The sequence below is a fragment of the Vigna umbellata genome, chromosome 1 (assembly GCF_029865625.1).
Source record: "Vigna umbellata cultivar VRB3 chromosome 1, Vumbellata_1.0, whole genome shotgun sequence".
NCBI lineage: Eukaryota > Viridiplantae > Streptophyta > Magnoliopsida > Fabales > Fabaceae > Vigna > Vigna umbellata.
The window spans coordinates 108,126,626-108,149,964 of NC_142165.1; the positions used below are offsets into that span (position 1 = coordinate 108,126,626).

At 32.4% G+C, this 23,339-nt stretch overlaps 2 protein-coding genes and 2 pseudogenes across 3 annotated transcripts; 2 read left to right on the forward strand and 2 right to left on the reverse strand.

The window, feature by feature from the left end:
- The first annotated feature begins 3,165 nt into the window (after positions 1-3,165).
- On the forward strand, positions 3,166-4,278 carry LOC124843021 (protein DMP2 pseudogene; annotated as a pseudogene).
- A 6,482-nt stretch (positions 4,279-10,760) lies between these two features.
- On the forward strand, positions 10,761-11,511 carry LOC124827172 (protein DMP2 pseudogene; annotated as a pseudogene).
- A 1,199-nt stretch (positions 11,512-12,710) lies between these two features.
- LOC124827178 (tRNA/rRNA methyltransferase (SpoU) family protein) lies at positions 12,711-15,034 on the reverse strand. Its single transcript, XM_047300180.2, has 3 exons — positions 14,667-15,034; positions 14,461-14,587; positions 12,711-13,619 (listed from the first exon to the last, which is right to left on the reverse strand). The coding sequence occupies exons 1-3, from the start codon at positions 15,000-15,002 to the stop codon at positions 13,399-13,401; spliced, it is 684 nt and encodes a 227-aa protein (XP_047156136.1). The 5' UTR covers positions 15,003-15,034; the 3' UTR covers positions 12,711-13,398.
- Positions 15,035-15,174: 140 nt separating this feature from the next.
- PPDK (pyruvate orthophosphate dikinase) lies at positions 15,175-23,010 on the reverse strand. 2 transcript variants are annotated; one of them, XM_047300178.2, is made up of 20 exons: positions 22,854-23,010; positions 22,339-22,586; positions 21,181-21,237; positions 20,520-20,753; positions 19,946-20,083; positions 19,595-19,757; positions 19,219-19,454; positions 18,969-19,097; positions 18,686-18,865; positions 18,404-18,541; positions 17,995-18,159; positions 17,746-17,907; positions 17,563-17,652; positions 17,020-17,336; positions 16,734-16,863; positions 16,349-16,477; positions 15,990-16,127; positions 15,831-15,908; positions 15,647-15,738; positions 15,175-15,561 (listed from the first exon to the last, which is right to left on the reverse strand). In XM_047300178.2, the coding sequence occupies exons 2-20, from the start codon at positions 22,570-22,572 to the stop codon at positions 15,519-15,521; spliced, it is 2,853 nt and encodes a 950-aa protein (XP_047156134.2). In that variant the 5' UTR covers positions 22,573-22,586; positions 22,854-23,010; the 3' UTR covers positions 15,175-15,518. The 2 variants fall into 2 exon arrangements, with proteins under 2 accessions (XP_047156134.2, XP_047156135.2); XM_047300179.2 differs by having other exon boundaries at positions 22,339-22,591; positions 22,854-23,009.
- Positions 23,011-23,339: the final 329 nt, after the last annotated feature.

A 23,339-nucleotide genomic window follows, 5' to 3' on the forward strand; every position in this document is an offset into this window, starting at 1 on the left:
AAAATTGTCAATTGCAGCCAATAATTAAAAGAAAAATTATAGTGAAAAGAAGATTTGTTATGAACTCAAATAGCAAGGTGTGTCTGTTAGCACGTTCCCTTTCTCCTTAAACTTTGGATTCAACTATCGAAGTTACATAACAGTAAAGTTGAATATATAATTAGATTTTTTTTTTCTTTTTGTAAAAAGTAGTTACAAACTTAGCACTCAACCCCTTACGATTGTGAAACTAATCCAAGTAACTTTTGTTTTAGTTTAATTTTTTTAGTTTAATTTTTTTAATTTTATGGACTATAAAATTGGTATATTATATTGATTTTTTATTTTCAAATTCCGGTGTTGAAATCTTTTTTTTTCAAGACTTTTTTATATGGCATTATACTACGTATGTTACTATTATTATTAATAATTTTAAATATAACAGTTCATATTGTCAATTTGGTGTAATTTACATGGATCAGAGTACGAAAAAAATGCATAGGATCAAAAGATTCCACAACAAAAATTTCACAAACTCAAAAGGCCCACAAAATATTGTGGGTTAATTTTATAAACCAAAACAAGTTGCTCTAATTTTTTTACAACATTTGACTTTAAAGAAGTAAAAGAAAGTGAAAAAAGTAAATTGAAAAAAAGAAGAGAGAGAAGAGCACAAATTACCGATTACTTATATGTTCTCCCCCATTTTCCTTTAAAGCCATTTTTCCTCCTTTCTTTTCATCTCAAATTGTTTTTTCAATCCACTTCTATCCCAAAATATAATTGCATCAAATAAAATTGAGGAGCTAAGAAACCTTTTGGATTGACGGATTTTAAATAGTACAAGTTTTCATCTGTTCTATAAAACTTTTAATCTCTTAGTTTTGTAATATTCTAATAATCAAATCTTAGTTGAGACAATTGAGAGAAATGATAATCTCAACTTATTTTACCATATATTGAAATTATGGCTTATTTGAATAAGATTGATCTAGGTCTCTAGTTATGAGTAATGTTCTTAAGTTGTGAGAGCTTAGTTTTGAGGAAGAAGCATATAAGATAAGGGAAATTAATAAACGTTAAAAATACTATTGTTTCATGTTTATGATGTTGATGATTGTGTTGTGATATTTGGATGAGGTTTTGAACTTTGTTGTGGAGTATGTTTTCATGTTTATGATGTTGATGATAATGTTGTGATAACTGGATGAGGTTTTGAATTATGTCGTGGATGTTTAATTTTTCAACTTTACTTCATTGTTTATTCCATTGAGTATGACTTATTGATTTTAGTGTGTGTTGATCTCATGTTGAATATGTGCATACGTGATTGAGAGGTTTTTATTACAAATGAGATCAGATAAAATATTATTTATGGTTGGTGTGCTTTTAAATTGGTACATTGGTATGTTGAAACATTTTTAAAAGAAAATGAACCTATATGATATAAGAAAATCTTAAAATAACTTAAATATATTGAATAAACTAGTTTAAAATATAAAAAAAAATCTTATATATCTATTATAGTATTGGACGGTACCATATAACCGTTAGACATTAAATGAAGAACTTAAATTGGTGAACTCTAAAGGTCCAGAGCGTTGGAGTGGACGTTCATAAGTTAGTGGTTCTAGCGGTCTAGACGTATGGTGGTACTCTAGGACTGTTGGGCGCTCACTTGGCAATGAATTTTAAAGGTTTGGGGCTGAGTACCAAGTTTTGGGTGTTGAGAGCAACATTTTAAACATTAAACACCACCTTGATTTTATTACTAAGCTATATTTTAGTAAAATCATGTATCTTGTTTTGTCTACGGTTGGATCAAATTGAAATTTTGATATCTAATTCAAGATATATTATTATTCACATATGAGGTTTCTGGTTAAAATAATGTTTGTTGTAATTTTAATATAATTTGTGGTGATTGAACTCACTGCATCATACTAAAAAAACTATGATTCGAAATTTATGTAAAATATATCACAACTCATTTTTAATAGTAGCAGATTTAACTAATTTGGCACCTAATCAGCAGAAAAGGAAGATTTATTTTTTATTTTCAAAAAAAGGTTGACGAGCGTTTGCGATAACGACGTTTAACGTAACCTCTCTCTCTCTCTCTCTCTCTCTCTCTCTCTCTCTCTATATATATATATATATATATATATATATATATATATTTTAAAATAACGTTCAAAGTAGGGGAGCATCTGGTTTTCGTAATTTACATTTTTAATGACTATTAATTGACTTATAAAACAATTTTACTTAAAGAAATTAAATTTATTTATGTTACGTCTCTCAGTTGTAAGAGTGGAAATAAATCATTAATCTTGGCTTATCTCCTACAATATTTTAGTGAGAATCTTATCTTGCTTACTGTGTCTGGACTGGATCTTCCTTCAATATTGACTGCAGGTTGATTGAGGTGTAAGATCTCTTAGCACTAAGTTGTTAAAAAATCTACAACCACCCAATAAATTACTTTTATTTATATAGTTTTTAGCTGCTTAATTCGTGAATTTATATGAAATTATTGTACTCTAATTAGTGATTTTGAGTTTATTCTAAATATACACATACATTAAATATTTGGTGGAATAATCCATAACATTTTAGACTAATATCTCTACCAACATTTATTCAAAAAGTAAGTTGTGTTTATGTAATGAGATAAATTCAACTTATATATTTAACTTTTACCATATATTTATTTAATTTATTCATCCGTTGAGGTGTATAAATTAATGAATAATGGATGTATTATTATTCTTAGTATTTTATTCATTTTTGCTTGTCTTTCAATTTAACAAGGTATACTAAAATATATGAGCTCATTATTGACAGCTTAGGATAACTTGGTGACTTATTTCTTGGTTTCTTGATAAGTACTAAGAGAGAGAAAAAAAACTCCTTTTATATAATAAAGCTAATTTACGTGTAGATTAATTTATAATTTTTTTCAATAACTATTTTAGAAAGTAACTTATTTATAAAATACATCTTTAAATCAATATTGTACGTGAAATTAAATATTAAATATTCGTAATTAGTCAAACACGAAATTTAGACACAATATTAAATTTATACCTAAGTCAATTTGTGTAAAATGAAATTTATATCTTATATTATAATTCAACAACACTTGTGAAATGAAAATACAGCCACCTGTAAGTAGCTTACTATAATATTGCTCTTATTTTGTCTGACTTTATGTTCGTGAGTATTTTTTTGTTTTCTTGCCTGACTTTTTCCTGAAAATGATTCGAATAATTCAATTTGCATGAGATTGAAAAATGCAAATGGGTATATGGTCATGGTCTTTCAAGATGAATCCAAGTCATTTTACGTAGAAGCCGCCGCCGCCGCCAGCTAGTTCCGGTGCTATAAGATAAAGAACACAACCATGGAGTGGGAAAAAGTTTGAGGTGGAACTGCAAGAAGCAGAGAAAAAGAACAGAAAATGATTGCAGACAGTTCATCTTTGAACACTCCATCACCGTCGGCAAGGCCCCCAAAAAGCAGTGGTGTGACAAGCAGCACGCTCTCATCAGTTGGCAGCCTCATAAAGCTTCTCCCAACAGGCACAGTCTTCGTCTTCCAATTCCTCAACCCTGTTTTGACCAACAGCGGTGAATGCAACGCCGGCAACAAGTCCCTCTGCGCCATTTTCCTTGTGCTCTGTGGCTTCAGCTGTGCCTTTTCTTCCTTCACAGACAGTTACACAGGCACTGACAAGCGTAGGCACTATGGCATCGTAAGCCCCAAGGGACTCTGGCCTTCTCCGGCTTCCGACTCCGTTGACCTGTCAAGCTACAAACTCAAGTTTGGAGACTTGGTGCATGCTGTGTTGTCGTTTTCAGTGTTTGCAGTGTTGGGGCTTTTGGACACCAATACTGTGAACTGCTTCTACCCTGATTTTCAGTCAACTCAGAAGCGTCTTCTTCAAGTTCTTCCCACAGCTATTGGGGTAGTAGCGGGTGGCTTGTTCATGATCTTTCCCAATGATCGCCATGGAATTGGATACCCTTTGACCTCGGATTCCAACGACACCACTCCTCCCAACAATCCGAGTGGCAATGCCTAAACTTGGGGCTCTGAAAATATACGCAAACTCTGCATGTACTTGCATGGTATGAAATGTTTTTGCAGTATACTTTTCTATCTCCTGTGACTGTAAAGTGAAGACTTTATTCTTTAATGTACTATTGAGTTTTGTGTGTCATATTTTGGCTCTTTTAATTGCGTTTTTATATATACATAATATTATTAATGTTAATTTTAAATATACTAGTTTATTCACCCGTGCAATGCTTATGTCCAGAAATGATAAAAATGTTTTTTGAATTTAAAATGGATTTTTATAGGTAGATCTTAACCTTAAAAAAATTCTCATAACATGTACAACAGCTCTTATTCTTTATAATTTTGATTTGGATTTTCCATTGATTTTTTCCAGTGGCAAACAAAGGAGATGAAGGGATCATAATATCCCAAAAACATTATTACAACAATTATTAATTAAGTTAATAATGAATCATGTTGATATAACATATTAAGAGTGATTCCTATTTCGATTTCTGCTTCAACTTCTGTTTATATTTCTGCGTTGGAAAGATTCTCTTCTCTGCTCGGTTTTAAAATCACGTTTACGACATTGTTTAAGATTTTTTCGATTTGGTTCATCTTCTTTCTTCTTTCTCCTTTTTTATTTTTCAAGATTTCTCTTCATCTTCTTCCTTCTCCCTCTTTTCTTTTATCTTTTTCCAATTCATCCTCTTACTTTGTTATAGTTGCATCTCTAACATCTTCTCTTTCTCTTTCTCTTTAATTTGACACTTTTTTTTACATATCAATTTGTTTGTTAGTAAATTCATTAGAAATATGTTATGTAATTATCGACAAATTTTTTAGAGAAAAAATTTACTATTTTTTATACCAACGGATTTAAGTTATATAATTATCGATAAATATATTAGTTTTAAGTTATGTAATTATTAAAGATTTTTATATCAATAATTGAAATTTATCTTAGTTGCAAATTTTATTTATGAAAAAATTCATCAATTATTGCGATTTGTATTATGGATTGATTTTCAAACCAATTTTACTGATAAAAATAAATCTATGAGCAAAATTCCGTTAATAATTCGAAAACAATTTATAGTAAAAAAAACATTTGCCATTGACTCATAGCTAGGTGTGCCTGCCACCACCAGTTTTCAAGGTTCCCTTTCTCCTTAAAATTTGTATTCAACTATTTCGAAGTTATAGAACAGTACAGTTGAATCTAGAATTAAACTTTTTTTTAGTAAAAAGTAGTTAAAATAGTGAAACTAATCCAAATAAGATTTGTTTTAGTTTAATTGTTTGTAATTTTATGGAGTTGGTAAAATTGGTGTATTGTATTGATTTTTTATATTCAAACTCTTGTGTTTGGGACTTTTTTTCCCCAATATAAATATAACAGTTTTTATTGTTAATGTACTTTACATGGATGAAAGTAAAAAAAATCAATAAGATCGTAACAAAAATTTCACATGTTTAAAATACACACAAATTTCATCGGCTCAATAATCCATAATATTTTAAATTAATATCTCTATCAACAATTATTCAAAAATAAGTTGAGTTTATCTTATGTGGTAAAGTCTACTTATATATTTAATTTTTAACATAAATTCATTTACTTTATTCAGTTGAGGTGTACAAATTAATGAATAGTGGGTGTATTATTATTGTTAGTATTTTATTAATTTTTGCTGGTCTCATAACTAAAAGAAGTATACACTTTATCAGATATTAATTTTTGCTGGTCTCATAATAAGGCTTGTTCTTTTGAGTAGATTTGAGGGAGTGGATTTGAGGGGATTTAAAAAGATATGAAAATAATTTTTTTTGTCGTTTATTTGAGTAAATTTGGAGGTAAATGAAAGTAAATTTAGAAATAAAATTTGTGAGAATTAGTATAGAATTGTATGGACGTGACAAATTAAAAAAAATTATTTCCAAATTCACTCTCATTTATCTCCAAATTCACTCAAATAAACGACAATAAAATTTATCTTCAAATTCTCTCAAATCCCCTCAAATTCACTCAAAATAACAAAGCCTAAAAGATTAAATCAGTAGTCATGCATGTTAAAAAAATAACCATAACAACTCACGAGAAACTAATTGAGCATTCCAATACAAGATCCTCGGCTATGTTAATCTAAAAAGGTGATAAATATTATCTAGCCCTTAACTTAATAATGATTCTTTAACAAACTTAAATATTTTACACTCATTTGACACTATCCTTATTTACTTTTTTCTTTCTTGAAAAAATACAAAAGTTTACACTTTTATAACCATTTTATCCTTATACTCTAAGTCAAATGAATGTAAAAGTGTCTAATTGTATCATTACTCTTAACTTAATTAAGAGTAATGATATCATGACTGTAACATCCCAATATCTCACATTGGATAATTCATATTATTACATTTACGGTAACATCCCGTAATCTCACACTTAAAAATTCACAGTTGATATACATATTTTAAACTCAGATTTCAACTATAAACTCCTAAGTATAACTTGAATCCTTCTAACTTATCTTCGATCTCTTTCTTCATTCGTATTGCTTCAGACGACATTTCTTCATCTGCTCCCGTATAATATCACGCATTATACGATCATCGCATTCACATGCACACACATGTGAGGGTGAGCTAACAATTCAATACAATAAACATACCTCGATATCAAACCATACTATGCTCACTATACCAGATCAAATTACATAAACAAATATGAGTTACACACTAAACCACATTGCATGCATCAATATATATCAAACACCAAATCAGAATGCATACACCAATATGCATCATGCATACACCAATATGCATCATGCATACACCAATATGCATCATGCATACACCAATATGCATCATGCATACACCTATATGCATCATGCATACACCAATATGCATCAAACACCAAATCAGAATGCATACACCAATATGCATCACGTCCATCCATCCCAAAAGTCATACAAATTGACTATATCGCATACATTCACATACTCTCCACATAAATCACATCATTATAATTCACAATCATATTCAGATGCATAAATTCAAATCTAATAAAGTCCAATTATTTCAGAAATCATACAAACTGAATATATTCCAACAACATATATTGCATAATAATTTAACAGTACAAAATCTATTCAATAGGATTTAAGTTAAAAACTTGTCGAGTAGACTTCCAGGAAAGAGAGGTGCGTCACAATGGACAACTTAAGTACCAAATCTTTCCTTAGCCAAAGCGTTCCTCAACTAGTTTTTAACAAATTTCTTATTTACAGATTTAAAACAACAGCATATAATATTAACACCGAAATTTAATATAGATATCAAAAAATAGAAATTAAGCAATATTAAGATCCCTGAGAAGATACGAAATTAATATCTCTAAATCTGTAACTCCGATTTCAAATCTGATTGGTCACAATAATTCACTATTTGTTATAAACTACATATTAAAATTTCAGGTTGATCCAACGGTTAACTAGATAGATATTGAGGTTTTACCGAGGTAACTCAAGTGCAGAATTTTAAGTGGTTTTCGGTTATACTCAAAATGCGAAACTAATTTCCCTAATCACAGACATTTAATTACAAATCTGAACGGTCAAAATGACTTAATATGTCTTATGAATTACACACTAAATTTTGGGCTCAATCTAACGGTAGATGAAATATATATGAAATTTGTACCATGATAGCTTAAGAACAACAATACAGTGTTCATCCGATTGTTTCACCCTTTCGAAATTTCTTTCTCTAAACATAGACCTTCAATTACAAATCCGATCGGTCAAATTGTATTAATATGTCCTAAGAATCATATATCAAATTTTGAGGTTGATCTAACGGTTAAATAGGTCAAAATCTATATTTTTACCGAGACAACTTAGTAACAGAACTATAGGGTGACTAATTTACTCAAACTTGCAGTATTTATTTCTCCAAGTACAGACTTCTATTTTCAAATCCGAACGGTCAAAGTTTAGTAATAGGTCTTAGGATTCACATACTAAAATTTTAGCTAAATCCAACGGTGAAAACAATTAATAGAAAATTTTCACAACAGTAACTCGAAAATAAGAAATTATAATAATGAAAACTAAATTTATATAAGTGAATAGATAACTACCATTACCAAAATTTTAACATACTCATAACTCATATTCATTATCATAACATGGATAAAAAAATCATAAACAAGAAGGATTAGCTCCCCTACCTCTATTCCAGACTTAATCTCCTGCTCCGAATTTGTTTCCCCGAAACCCTTCAGAACCTCTACTCTTCTTGCAACTAAAAATTTCTCCCTAACTCTTTCTTCTCTATTTCTCAAGCTCTCACTTGATTCCTCTTTTCTTGGTGCAAAATACCCTTCCCTCCCATGGCTATTTATAGTAAAAAAAAAATTTACTATTCATTAATATTTTAATATTATTTATTATTTTAATATTATTTAAAAATAATATTTCAATCATTTTCTCACCAAATCTGATCCTAATTTCTACCTACTACTTTCTTCCATGCTAAGGAATCTTAATGCTGAAAATTTATTTTTACTATTTACTTTTTACTATTTACTATTTACTTTTTACTATTCCATTTAAAAAATTTTACTAAATAAGTTACCAAAAATTTGAACCTCTCCTTCTAAAATTACTATAATTTTATATCCAAAATTTACATTTTTCTATCCATTAAAATTATTATTACTAATAAAATACTAAAATTTACTACTATAAATATATATATATATATAGATTTTTTTTTTATGGGTCTTACAATGACACACTTTTAGATTCATTTGATACAAAATATAAGGATAAAATAATCATAAAAATATAAACTTTTATATTTTTTCAATAAAAAAAGAAAAAAAGTAAGTAAAGACTGTGTGAAATGAATGTAAAAGTTTTAGGTGTGTCAAAAAATCATTATTCCTTAATTAACCGTATAAAGTGGTACCATTCAGATCTACAACTAACTAACCACCTCTAGACTGGACCCATTAGCTTTAGTTCAAGCCATCTATCTCTATATTTATAGTTTTTAATGTCCTACACTGATTCGTCCTAATGGTATTTTGTCTAATTGTTGACATGGTATTTGATTAAGGCCATGCTCAATTTGCTGCATTTATTATTCTCTGTTTGTACCATAAATTTTTGTTGTATTCACAAAAACTTCTATTATGAGTGTTATTGTTGGTGAATTGAAAACAACTATAGTTTTTTTTTACTTTCACGAATAAATTAATTCTTTCATAACTTTTATTTTGTTTTATGCCTAAATTTAACGTGTGACCTTCCTGCATCACCAAAACAGAAAGTAGCGGAATTTTTAGTGTTCGAAAGGTGGGAGAAATAAAAGTATGTATTGTTGGGCTGTAAAAATATGATGAGGTTAATAAATTTTTTTAACAACATACTATCTATTATTAATTTATTAATTCATATATTTAAAATGAACCAATCACGTACTATTAGATACGTGGTAAAAAAATTATCAACAAAAGTTGCTATTACCGTGAAAATACTGTAACGGGGTCGTGGACTATGGCTTCGGGGTAAAGGTGTTGGTGGGGTTGAGGGGAGCTTCGACTCGGTGAGAAGGAGGTGATGTTTCATTGTGGCAAACTTTCGAAATTCACTTTTCGGTAAGTTTTTTTATATGGTTAAAACTTTAAACAATTTATTTTCTTCTGGGATATAAAAAATAAATACTTTTTTTACATTTTATTTCTATATGAGTTTTAAAATTAATATAAAAAACCTTTTTAAGTAAATATAGAATGATTTTCTGTGTTTCAATAAGTCTAATACAGTATTTAGAAAATAAATTTATTCCTAGCTCAATTTGTGTAAAGTGAAATTTATATCTTATATTATAATTTGATAAAGAGTTAAATATGTTTTTAGTCCCTAAACTATTGGTCGTTTCTGATTTTCGTCCCTCTTTCAAAGTAAGGTACAATATGGTTCTCATTCTTTTCCAAACGTTCGTTTTAGTCCTCGGAATTTTGGTTTTAGTCCTCATTTTGTTGTTAAATGAGGACCAAATTTTTAAACGGTGTTAGTTTTCGAGGACTAAAACGAACGTTTTCAGAAAGAATGAGGACCAAATTGTATTTTACTTTGAAAGAGGGACAAAAACCAGAAACGACCAATAGTTTAGGGACTAAAAACATATTTAACCATTTGATAAATGAAAGTGTACAGCCACCTGTAAGTAGCTTACTACAATATTGCTCTTTTTTTGTGTGACTTTTGTTAGTGAGTATTTTATTATTTTTGTCTTACTTTTTCTATATAACTATTCTAGAATGTAAAATACATATTTAAATCAATATTATACGTGAAATTAGATATTAAATATTCCTAATTAGTCAAACAAGAAACTTAGCCTTAGGTCAGGATATATTTTCAATAATTTTAATACAGTGTTTAGAAAATAAATTTATACCAAACTCAATTTGTGTAAAATGAAATTTTTATCTTATTATAATTTGATACTAGTGGATCTGTATGCGACGAGTCACACTTGTGATATGAAAATACAGCGAAGGTTACTGCAATTATTGTTCCTTTTTTTGTCTGACTTTTGTTTGTGAGTATTTTTGTCTAACTGTTTTCTGAAAATGATTGGAATGATTAAATTTGCATGGCATTGAGAAATGCAATTGGGTAGATGGTGATGGTCTTTCAAGATGGTCCTATAAGATGAAAACCATGGAGTGGTGTGCAACTGCAAGAAGCAGAGAAAAAGGAAAAAGAAAAAATGACAAGCAGGACGCTCTTATCAGTTGGCAGCCTCATAAAGCTTCTCCCAACAGGCACATTCTTCGTCTTCCAATTCCTCAACCCTGCTTTGACCAACAATGGTAAATGCAACGGCAACAACAAGTCCCTCTGCGCCATTCTCCTTGGCCTCTGTGGCATCAGCTGCTTCTTTTCTTCCTTCACAGACAGTTACACAGGCAATGACGGGAATAGGCACTATGGCTTGGTAACCCCATATGGAATCTTTCCTTCACCGGCTTCCGACAACATTGACCTGTCAAGGTACAAACTCAAGTTCGGAGACGTGGTGCATGCTTTCTTCTCAGTTATAGTGTTCGCAGTGTTGGGGTTGTTGGACACCAATACTGTGAATTGCTTCTACCCTGGTTTTCATTCATCTCATCGTATGCTTCAACTGCTTCCCATAGCTATTGGGTTAGTGGCCGGTGGGTTGTTCACGATCTTTCCCAATGATCGCCATGGATATGGATACCCTTTGACCCCGGATTTCAACGACAACGCTCCTCCCAATAATCCGGTGGCAATGCCTAATCCCTAAAACTTGTTGCTGTGAAAATGTATGCAAACTCTGCATGTACTTGCATGAAATGTTCTTGCACTATATTTTGTGTGTATCAAATAAAAGATTTGTGTGTCAAATATAATTTACTTTTCTATCTCCTGTGACTGTAAAGTGAAGACTTTAATCTTTAATGTATTATTGAATTTTGTGTGTCATATTTTGGCCTCTTTTAATTGCTTTTTTACATATACATAATATTATTAATGTTAATTTAAAATATACTAGTTTATTCGCCGTGCAATGCTTATGTATAGAAATGATAGAAATGCTTTTTAAATTTAAAATGGATTTTTATAGGTAGAACGTAACCTTAAAAAAACATCGCATAACATTACGGCAATAACAAATAGCTCTTATTCTTTATAATTTTTGTTTGGATTTTCCATTGATTTTTCCCTGTGGCAAACAAAGCAGATGAAGGATTGAATGTCAAAACGAAATGGAACCTATATAAATTTAAAAGTTTTCTACCATAACTCCTCCCAATGGCGATATTTTCTTATATATAACCTTTTCTTTTCTGTTACACCTTTCATCTCTCACTTTTTTTCTTTAATATAACTGTGCTGAAATTGTTGTATAAAAAATGTTTAACAAATTAACATTCACAGAACCCCTTAACCCACATATTCTTTAATATAATTAGTTTTTTTTTAAATATAAATTTTTATTTGAAAAAAAAAATACAAACAATATTTAAAATTATAGAAATATAAAAAATTTGTTTAAAAATGTTTTATTTAGAAAAAAAATAAAAATAGAAAATTAAAAATATAACAAAATATCAAATTTTTAATTGAAATTTATAAAATAAAAAAATATTAAAACTTATTAGATATTTAGAAAAATTAAAAAGATATTTTAAAATATAGCAAAATATAGAATTTTAATTGAAATTCATAAAATTTTGAAAATGGAAAAGGTATAAAAATTTATTTATGAAATTTAATGGTATGATAAGAATAATAATTTTATGGTACAAATTGAGGAGAAATTAGAGGCATGGCAATTTTCGTGTTCCAGTTCCTTAACCCTGTTGTGACCAGCAGCGGTCATTGCAATGCCACCAACACTGTGCACTGCTTCTACCTGACTCTGCTTCAGGTGCTTTCCACAGTTATTGGAACAGTAGCGGGTGGTTTGTTCATGATCTTCCCCGACAAACGCCATGGAATTGGATACCCTATAACTTCTCATTCCAACGACACCCCAATCCGAAGGACAATGCCCAGTCAGTGTATTAGAACAATACTACTTTTCATCTTTACTTTATATAGTACGAGAGAACCTAGACAAACGATGAATACCATTCATTATATAACTGTTGAGTTTGACAAATTATTTGGAAGAGGTCTTAGGATAATGCACATTCCATAAATTTTATGTTACCCCTCCCTTTCCCTTGCCTCTCACAAATGCTAAGTTTTCACAAAGGGGACTGAATACATCGCGACGTTCTTTGTTTCACAGCATGTTTACAAGTAACATATTCAGTAGTCAATCTTATTTATTGACCAAACCAACTACTGCAGGACCCCACCAGAGAGTCACCCACGATTTGAACCTTGAACTTGGATGCAGGTGTTCTCTTCTTTACTATCTCAAATATAATAAGTAACAGTTGAAAAGGGACAAATACAAAAAACGGTAAAAGGGGTCAACGATGTGTCTCATCCTGAAAGCAAATGTCAGTATCATGTTACAAAAACAATATAGGCTGGCTTTAACTTCATGTCCTGTAACTGGCGGCAGTTGCAGCAAACTCATCATAAATTACTATATACACACCTAATCTCAGTAGCTGCCTTCCCCCAGAAAATGATTTCGTTTGAAATGCTACATATATAACACAAGCTATGTAATAGTCCGCTTTCTCCAAGATGTTGGTTCTCCTCTATTGCAACTGATGCCTTAAAGCCCTCGACCTTCGATCCCAAAGATCAATTAATCATGACAGTCAAGGAATCACATTTTCCATCAGCCATCAACAAATAATGCATCAAGGAGGTTCGAAGATGAATTGCCACTCTCAGCCTCATCAAAGAAACCATTGGCAGCACTTTCTCTTCTAGCTTTACGCTCTTGAATGATAGAATCATCTGTTTCAGTGCAGTAATTACGTCGTCCCTGTTTTACGGGTCTCTCAGCCACAACAAATTTATTTCCATCACGAGATCTCTCTTCAAAACCAGCCCAGACTGTAAAAAACAAATGCTTCAGAAACTACATCCAGTTCCATATGGAATATATCAAAAGCAGTTGGAACTAATATCTTAACGAAGATTAAATTTGTAACAAAATGCGATCTCCATAGTTTAGTACAAAATTGCCTGGTCTATTTGAAAAGGGTGAAGAAACAGAGGGAGCGATTGGGTAAGTGAAGAAACAGAAAAAAATAATGAACATAGGTGTCTGGCTAAAGATAAATATAAACTCGAAAGAAAATAAGAATAAAAGTTAGTAATAATTTATTATTAGAAAAATACATATATACAATCGAGTATATAGATGTATTTTGTAGACAAATTTTGTTGCCGAGTAAAAAGATAATCAATCATTTATTGACAATTTTGCAAATAGATAAAACGGTTGTAGGACTCGTAATTTTTTTGTTCACCCTTTGACTTCTGCAATCCATTGTACCACTGAAACAGTAATTTCGTGAGAACTATAAGATGTGCATAAGAACAGTTAAAATAGTCACTAGGTTTCTATAGATGTTTTCAACTTCAATTTTAGTTCCTCAAAAATTGTAAGGTTTACCCACAAGTTTTCGTAGCAAGTTTATATTACTGGAAAGTTTTGGTATTAGCGAGATTGACTAAACCATAGACAAACATGTAAGCGCAGACACTAAATCTTACAGTTTTGTCGTGTAGAGAGGCTAACGTTTACAATGGAAAGAACAACAGAAATAAAATAAAATAAACAATTTAATCATAATTTCGAACTTCCAAGAAGTAGACGCACTGGAAATAAGGTTGGCATAAGCAGCAAAAGAGGGAGAAATTTTAAGTAAAATAAGATAATAAAAGAAACCTGCGAAATGATGGAGTACAATGGAAGCAGCTACAGTGACATTCAAGGAAGCAGTGCCGGCACCATACTGAGGAATATAGACGAAAAAGTCGCATATCTGAATTTCCTTAGGAGAAAGACCTTGGCCCTGCAGATAGATTAAAAGAAAAATTGAAGAGTAAAGGTAGAAATTGAAATTGATGGAAAAGCGAAAGAGAGGTAACAACCTCGTTGCCGAGTAGGAATGCGGTGCTCTTCTTGAAAGGGTGGTGGTTGACAGGGAGAGCGTCGTTTGTGATCTCAACGCCGCAAATATCGCAGCCTTTGTCTTTGAGGAAGTTGCGAGCGTCGTGGAGTGAGTGGAAGTGTCGAAATCGGAGGTGGGAGGAGGAACCATGGCTGCCGAAACAGTTGAAATCTCTACGGCCAACGAGGATGAGTTCTGAGACGCCAAACGCGGTGGCACTGCGAGCCAGCGTTCCCACGTTGTGCCTCTTCGCTATGTTGTGCACCACCACGTAGCTCTCCCACCCCATTTTTCTCGATTCAGCTTTTCCTTCCATCTCCGAACGCCGTTTCCCTTGCCCAGGGTTCCTCCCTTTCGCTTTACAAATTCAAATTACAACATCCCATCTTCTTCAGGGCCTCCACTTCGGCCCAATCATAATAGACTCAACCCAACCCAGTCTCCGATTATTACCAAGTTTCTTATCTTTTCTTAAATGTAGACAAATGGAGAATAATTTTTCAGAGAATTTTTATTATGATGGAATCGAATAGAACATGTACAAGAATTTTACAGATTCAGTCTTATTATATGACAGGACGGTATAAGAATAAGAGAAACATTTGCATGAATATTTGTACACAACGTTTTCTCTTTTATTATTATCAACATTATTTATTTGCAAAGATTTGCTTATTGATTTTGCTTTGCTTTCACTTCTATAAGTATACGTTAGAAGCCCTCATCATTTGTAACGTCCTCGTATAAACCTCCATTTGTGATGTCTACGGGCTTATGAAGAACAACAGTTATTTACAACCTCTCGTATGCTTGTGATACAGGCAACTGTTTCTTAAGCTGCAACCTGAGCTGCCGCAAGCCTAGCAATTGGAACCCTGCAAAGGTGTCCTGATAGTGTCAGTTTGACATTGGAAAATACAAAATTTTCATTTTCTGATATTGTTGAAGTAAAAATCTGACCTAAACGGAGAACATGAAACATAGTCAAGTCCAATTTCTGCAAAGAAGGCAACAGAAGAAGGCTCCCCACCGTGCTCTCCACATATTCCAACCTGATAATCAATTTAGTGTTTTATCTCCATTTGTTATTAAATTGTAAGAATTAGATGTCTAATAAAAAAAATTAATTTAAATTTCTATTCACCTTTAGATTTGGTCTAGCGGCACGACCCTTTTCTGTGCAAATCTTGATGAGTTGACCCACACCTTTCTGGTCAAGTACCTGCAATTATTCTCAACAAATTTAATTCAGTAACCGTCCTTCATTATGTGTAAATGGCCAAACTAACATCAAGCAACCAACCTCGAATGGATCATGCTGCAGAATCCCTTTGGATAGGTAGATGGGAAGAAATTTTCCAACATCGTCTCTACTATATCCAAATGTCATTTGAGTAAGGTCATTGGTCCCGAATGAAAAGAACTCTGCTTCCTTTGCAATCTAGATGAATCGATTATAAGATGAGAAAGTTTAAATAACAAAAAAGGAAAAATGTTCCTTTTAACTCCTGCACTGCAATTATAAATCTATAAAAGGGTTCGTCATTACAATCTACAGGTGAACCCGAGTAAATGCGAAATAAAGACCGTTTTCTTCAATCTTTATTCAATATTTTATTGAGTCCAGGTTGAATCTTGAAGACTTCAGGATATAAATGTTACCTCTTCTGCAACTAGTGCAGCTCTTGGAACTTCAATCATAGTCCCAACCTTATAGCTTAAAGAAGAACCCATCTCAGACAAAACATTCTCAGCAACATTCCTTATTAAACTCACTTGATGCCTTAATTCCTGCCAATTAAAAATTTGGGGGAATCATATCGTGTAATCATTACACCAAAGGGGTTTCATTAAGATCAAAACCAACTGATTCATCGTATTTCAAAGATGATTATAGTTAAGGAGAAAGGGATGCAAGACAATGTTTGGAAGTATAACATGAACTGAGATTTTTCTCATAAATTATTAGTACGCATGATTAGATGCGTGTTAAGTAAACTAAAGGAGAACCAACAAGCGAATAAATATGTAAGAAAAAGGACCATGCCTGAGGTGTACCGATAAGTGGAACCATTATCTCTGGAAGAACTGCAATACCATGGTTTTTCACTGAAACAGCAGCCTGAAAGATTGCACGTGCCTGCATCTCAGTCAGTTCTGGGTATGATATTCCCAGCCTGTTCACAGAATTTCAATTCAATTGTCAAACATGAGGAATTGCAAGTCAAACATGAAGTCCCTGATCTCAACACTCATCATCAGTCATATAACAAACGAACAGACTGCAGTTTTCTGTAACACAACACGAGCATTATGAGATGAGAAGGACAAACCTGCAGCCACGAAAACCGAGCATGGGGTTCACTTCTGATAGCTTTTCTATCCTGGAGAATATTTCCTCTTCTTTCATTCCTGTCTCGGAAGTTAGTTCACTGACAATGTGTTCCAGGTCGCCCTCTGGAAGAAATTCATGAAGTGGAGGATCTAACAATCGGATTGTTACTGGTAGACCATCCATTGCACGAAATATCCCCTCGAAATCTGATCTTTGATAAGGTAGCAACAGGTCCAGTGCAGCTTTCCGCTGCTCTGGTGTAACCGCCATAATCATCATTCTCACAGCCTTTATCCTCTCGTCCGAAGCAAAAAACTACAACACACCAAAACATGTAAAAAGTAATACTATAATTTGTAACTACCGTATGTTGATAAGTAAAAAAGAATATAAAAGTTCCTTCCACTTTGGATTCAAAGGGAAAAGGCTAAAATAGCCCATTAATTCAATCTTTGGCTTATAAAGAGGATATTAGATATAATTATACCGGGTATTCACACTTTTGATTCACATATAGTAAGAAGTTGAATGTTTGCTGTACCATATGCTCTGTCCTGCAAAGTCCAATCCCTTGAGCACCATTTTTTCTAGCTGTTACTGCATCTTCAGGAGAGTCAGCATTTGCCATAACCTGATAATAGACAACAGCATATTAGAGAATTCATAGAAACAAGTGTTTTTCTGTTCAATTCAACTTCTGCAGCAGATAAGGAACATGCAGCACCTTCAGATGCCTTATTTCATCTGCCCAAGACATGAAAGTTCCTAAATCATCGCTTAGAGCCGGAGGAGAAAGTGATTGCTTTCCCAGTATCACCTCACCTGTTGATCCATTCAGTGAAAGCCATTCTCCTTCTGCTATCACCTTATCCCCAACTACGAAGACCTACATTATGAAGAAAGATTATTCATTATCCAACATGGAGATCTTTTATTAGTATATATATTACATAAATGGAAAATCCAAGTTTACCTTTTCAGCATCATTTACAAGGATATCAGAGCAACCAGACACACAACACTTTCCCCATCCACGGGCTACAACAGCAGCATGAGATGTCATACCACCTCTAGCCGTCAAGATTCCAGTAGCTGCGTGCATGCCTCCAACATCCTCTGGACTTGTCTCATTCCTCACCTTCAACGGTTCAAGATTGCAATAGCATTTAATGATTGTTAATGGATGCCTCGTTTAACACAACCATAAATGTTACTAAATCAACGACAGCATTTACATCCCAACCATAAAATGTACAATCTTCTGTGAAAAATATTTGGCCAAGTCAACTCTGGATTTTTCTAGCTACAACTAGACAAGTATATCAAGAAAGGTAACAAAAAGATTAATAGCAAAAAAAGTTATGAAGTGAAAAAAGGATTACCAAGATAACACTCTTTCCTTGTGCATGCCATTCTTCAGCATCGTCAGCAGTGAACACCACCTGCCCTACTGCGGCTCCAGGGGATGCAGGCAAACCAATGGCAATCACTTGGTCCTTGTAAGTAGATGGATCCTCAAACTAACCAAATAAATTTAGAGCAGTTCCGACACATTAAGTATTAATTAAGTTTAAAAAAAGTTTTGATTATATATGCTTAAAATCAACGTCAACATCAACATTTTCCTTTATGTATAGAAGGAAATCAGAGCCACATGTATATACCTGTGGGTGGAGAAGTTGATCAAGATGCTGTGGCTCTACCATTTTGATTGCAGAACGAATGTCAACAAGCCCCTCATTGACCATATCGACGGCTATTTTTACTGCTCCTTTACCAGTACGTTTTCCGCTTCGACATTGCAACATCCACAACCTATTGTCTTGGACAGTGAACTCAATATCCTACAATGTAATTGCAATTTCAGAAGGTTTGTCTATCAGTCTATTTATAGAATTAGTATGAATTATAAAAGTAGAACTAATATATACAAAGATTAAATTTTACCATCATATCCTTGTAATGTTTCTCTAGAAATTCACAATTCTCCTCAAGTTCCTTATAAGCTTCTGGCATGCAAGATTTCATGACCTCCAAATCTTCAGGTGTCCTGATTCCAGCAACTACATCCTCTCCCTAACAAAAACAATTCAGCATTTATTTGCTGAAACATCAACATCTAGAGTAATTGTTACCATCCACACGTTAACGAATATGATAATGACAAGAAAGAAAGGATAAGTAAATCACATATAACCTGAGCATTAATTAGAAATTCGCCATAAAGTTTGTTTTCACCAGTGCTTGGATTTCTAGTGAAAAGGACGCCAGTTCCTGAAGTATTCCCCATGTTACCAAACACCATGGACTGAATGTTCACAGCAGTTCCCTTTAGACCAGTTATTTGATTAATGTTCCGATACTTAATTGCCCTTGGGCTATCCCAAGAATTAAAAACAGCTTTAACAGCTAATTCTAACTGCTTCTTCGGATCTGCATTGGTAAATGAATAAGAAAGATGAGTGGATATTTTTTCTCTTATAAACAATTTGGTGAAGATAACGGACATTGGTCAATGGCTAGGACGAAGAGAATATATCACAACAAAAAGTGAAGAAGTTGTGTGTCAGCACCTGAGGGGAACTTTTCTCCCCTGGCTTCAAGATACACATTCTTGTACTGCTCAACAAGATCTTTGAGATCATGGGCCACTAGTTCAGTGTCGAGTTTAACACCTCTTACACTTTTTAGCTTTTCTAACTTCTCCTCAAATAACGAGTGTGGAATATCCATTACCTAAATGAAACATAAATCAACGGTTAGAAAGAAAAGCAATGGAAAACAACTAATTTAGTTTTCTATTTTTAGAGAAAGATACTGACATACAACATTGACTGAGGGATTCTAGTTTTCAAAGAAAGGTTGACAATCTACAAAAGTAAGCCAACACAAAGTAATGCAGAGGGTGTAAAAGAACCACTCACAACGTCTCCAAACATGTCTAAGAAACGTCTATAAGAATCATAAGCAAACCGCTCTCCACTTTTTGCTGCCAACCCGACAACCACTTCATCATTCAATCCTAGGTTGAGAACTGTGTCCATCATCCCAGGCATGGATATCTAGTAAATGCAAGGAAAACAAGTTTAGGCTATAAACAAGGCACACACTCCATAAAAGAATCAAATTTAAATAAAATTCGAATACACTTATAAATAGAAGTGGATGTTTCAAGAATTATAGAGAGTGAATTTCCTATCTACAACATAAATTTACACACTATGATTGAAGATTAAAAGAAAAGATTGCTATTTACTTTATTTAAAAACTTTACAGCTCTAGTTTAATCAATGCTAGTGACAATCAAGTTCATTTTCTTGGATGGTGTTCCATCATTTGGGAACCAATGTCAATGTCAAAATATAGCTTCTGCTTATTAGTGGTTTTAATTATTTCTTTAGGCCTTTTACATATAAAGGCGACTCCAAATTCGAAAAGTGATCCTAGGTTGAGGCACTTAACAAGAACACAGAAAAAACCAAAACCCAGTGCTCCTACCGCAGCACCAGAGCGAACTGAGAGTAGAAGAGGTTTTGCAGGATTTCCAAGATTGGCTCCCATTTCATTCTCCACGAAAAGCAAGCCTTGAAGCACCTCCTCCCACAAGCCATCTGGTAGCTTCTTTCCAATCTGTTGATATTCTTGGCAAGCTTCTGTTGATATAGTGAATCCAGGAGGCACAGATAAACCAATGCTTGCCATTTCTGCCAGGTTGGCTCCCTTTCCTCCCAACTGTAATTAACAAAAATGCATCTGTTAATCAATTTAAAGGAAAAATGCCAATCGACAACCTTATTTTGCTTAACATGTGTAGAGGTTTTATCATGATGGAACACCGATAAAATCACAATTAATTTAAGAATATAAGAACAACAATCTAATATCAATTTCCATGTTTTTCTTCTTTTTTTTAAGGCTTAAATCCACTTTTAATCCTTATAATTTTGGTCATTCTTCAATTTCAATCTTTGTAAATTTTACATATTATTCTTTTGTATGATAATAAATGTTCAAGCTTCTTTTAAAATTTAATTATTAATATAGTAATATCTTGCATGAATAAATAAGTAAAAGGTCTGAGTGACAAGCGAATAAGGAGGAACAAAAATGAATTTAAGCATTTATTCTATTCACAATGTGACAGATCATGTGTACTTACCAAGGACTTCATGGCCTTGTTTCCTTCACTTGTCCCTTTGCCAAAAGTGAACACCCTCTGTTTAAAACAAACTAAAAAACGTTAGCTGCACATCACTCTACAATTTTCATACTTGTTATCATAAATTGACAAGTTTACTTTTAAAAATTGTGTGATAATATGACATTTTCACGTAGTAATGGGGGAGGAGGACAATTCATATTTTAGTATGATATCACTGTTTAATTCTCTCCGTGCATATAAGTATATAGCTTGACTAATCACTTATTTATTTTGTTATTGAGAAAAATTATTTAAATTTAAAACAAGTAATTTTTAAAAATTTATTGATTACTTATAAATGTTAGCATTTACAAGAGTTGCCACAAATTTGATTTTAAACAAGTTGAAATTAAATAATTTATCAGTTGTTTAATTTCTATTGTTTGGTCCATTTCTATTTAATTTCTATTCAATAAAAAATAAAAATATGAAGTTGAAAAACTTCCTATGAATAGTAAGTTAGTTCACTTGGAGTTTTATATTGACGTGGACGGACTTTTTAGCCTTATTAATATTTTTGAGGTCTGAGACTTTTTGTGTTAAAAGAAACAATCAAACTTGGGTCTCTCATTGGTGTGTCTTGTCATCGACTCAGTTGTTTCTTTCTGCACCTCAAAAAATTTTGGAACACCTTCTTCATTTTTGAAACAGACCTTTTAGAATACAAAAAAAAAATATTCTAGAAAACTCACTGTGAAAGGAGTGGAAGGCACCGGAAATTGTTTTTCTTTCTCTTTTCACGAGTGTCTTCCACAAATATCTGGAATATTTGTATATTTTTTTCAAATATCTACCCCTTTACTTTAATAATTTATTATTACATCTAATTATAACTCATTTTCTCTCTACAAAGCAAGATTAATCTTGCTTTCTTTCTTAATATCCGCATTCTCTCAACTGAGTTATGTTCTACTATGTAAATGAAAATATATTCATATCTAGATTTTCTGTTATGTATTTATATGTTATAAGCAGAAACAAAATATTAAATTAAAGTTTAAAGCATCTTCATTTATATTCATTTGCACACTTTATGAGTAGCAAAATGATCAATCTGATCGAATCGAACTAAAAAATAAGAAAATAACGGTGCTATGAATATACGGTTACACGTACCTTTTTGGTGGTGGGTGCGGTTGCTGGGGTAAGAATTGCTTGGCCACGTATTGGAGTCTGATATGATCTTCTACCTCTCTTCCATGCCCTGAAGCTGTTTGATTTTGTGTTTCTTCTCCCACCAACAACAACAAAATCACTGTGCTCCACATATTTCTTCTTCGCATTCCAAACCATATTACTAATATCATCCCCTCCGCTCCTAACGAATATGCCCTTCACTATGGAAGACATCTTTCATCTATCTCCTGCTCTTCACTCAAACCATAGCACCAATTAATCCATTTCTGTTGTTGTGTGGAACAATTTTCATACAGATAACAAAATTCTCCCTCACAAAACATGTATAATAAGCATAACACACATATACCAGATCAGATATTCATATATGCACTTGATCACAGACATGTCCCACCCCAGAAGAAGAAAAAATAAACAAGAGAAAGACATGTCTTTCTTCATTCATCACAGTACAAAAAAGCTGAAGATTGTTAGCGATCATGCAATCAACGTACCTGAAGATAGAAAATAAGGAGGAGGAAGGGCTTTGTTTATAGTTAATACACAGAGCAGCTTCTCAAAATGGAAATGGAAGTTGTAATTTTCCCTCCTTCTTTTCTCTCTGTTTTCTTTTTTGTTATATTCCAATGTTTTAATAGCCAAATATGATGAGAAATGAGTGGACCAAAATATGGTTAGGAACAAATTCTTCCTCATAGTTCAACTTTTCATTAAATTATGCTAATAAGTTTCTTAAATTTATATAACTATGTTTACGTTTTTATTTTCTGTTCAGGAAGAGTTCGTTCTTGTGTGAATTATCGAGTTTGTCCTTTGTCTCGTCCAGGATAAGGATACGTGGCACAATAATTGAAGCAAAGGATGATAGTCCTAAATGAATAAAACTCGTTTTTTGTCCTTCTAATCATTTTTCTCAGAAAATAAATGAGAAATTTAAAACTAAAGAATTATCAAATATATTTTATATTTAACATTATATG

Excerpts from the sequence above, each read along its gene's own strand:
- LOC124827178 (XM_047300180.2), bottom strand. The coding sequence starts at position 15,002 with ATGGAAGGAAAAGCTGAATCGAGAAAAATGGGGTGGGAGAGCTACGTG. Across the intron at positions 14,588-14,666 it reads CATTCCTACTCGGCAACGAG|GGCCAAGGTCTTTCTCCTAA; the intron begins GTTGTTACCTCT and ends ATCTATCTGCAG. Across the intron at positions 13,620-14,460 it reads TGTACTCCATCATTTCGCAG|TCTGGGCTGGTTTTGAAGAG; the intron begins GTTTCTTTTATT and ends TGTTTTTTACAG.
- PPDK (XM_047300178.2), bottom strand. The coding sequence starts at position 22,572 with ATGTCTTCCATAGTGAAGGGCATATTCGTTAGGAGCGGAGGGGATGAT. Across the intron at positions 20,754-21,180 it reads ACAAGGCCATGAAGTCCTTG|TTGGGAGGAAAGGGAGCCAA; the intron begins GTAAGTACACAT and ends TGTTAATTACAG. Across the intron at positions 20,084-20,519 it reads CAGTTCGCTCTGGTGCTGCG|ATATCCATGCCTGGGATGAT; the intron begins GTAGGAGCACTG and ends TGCATTTACTAG.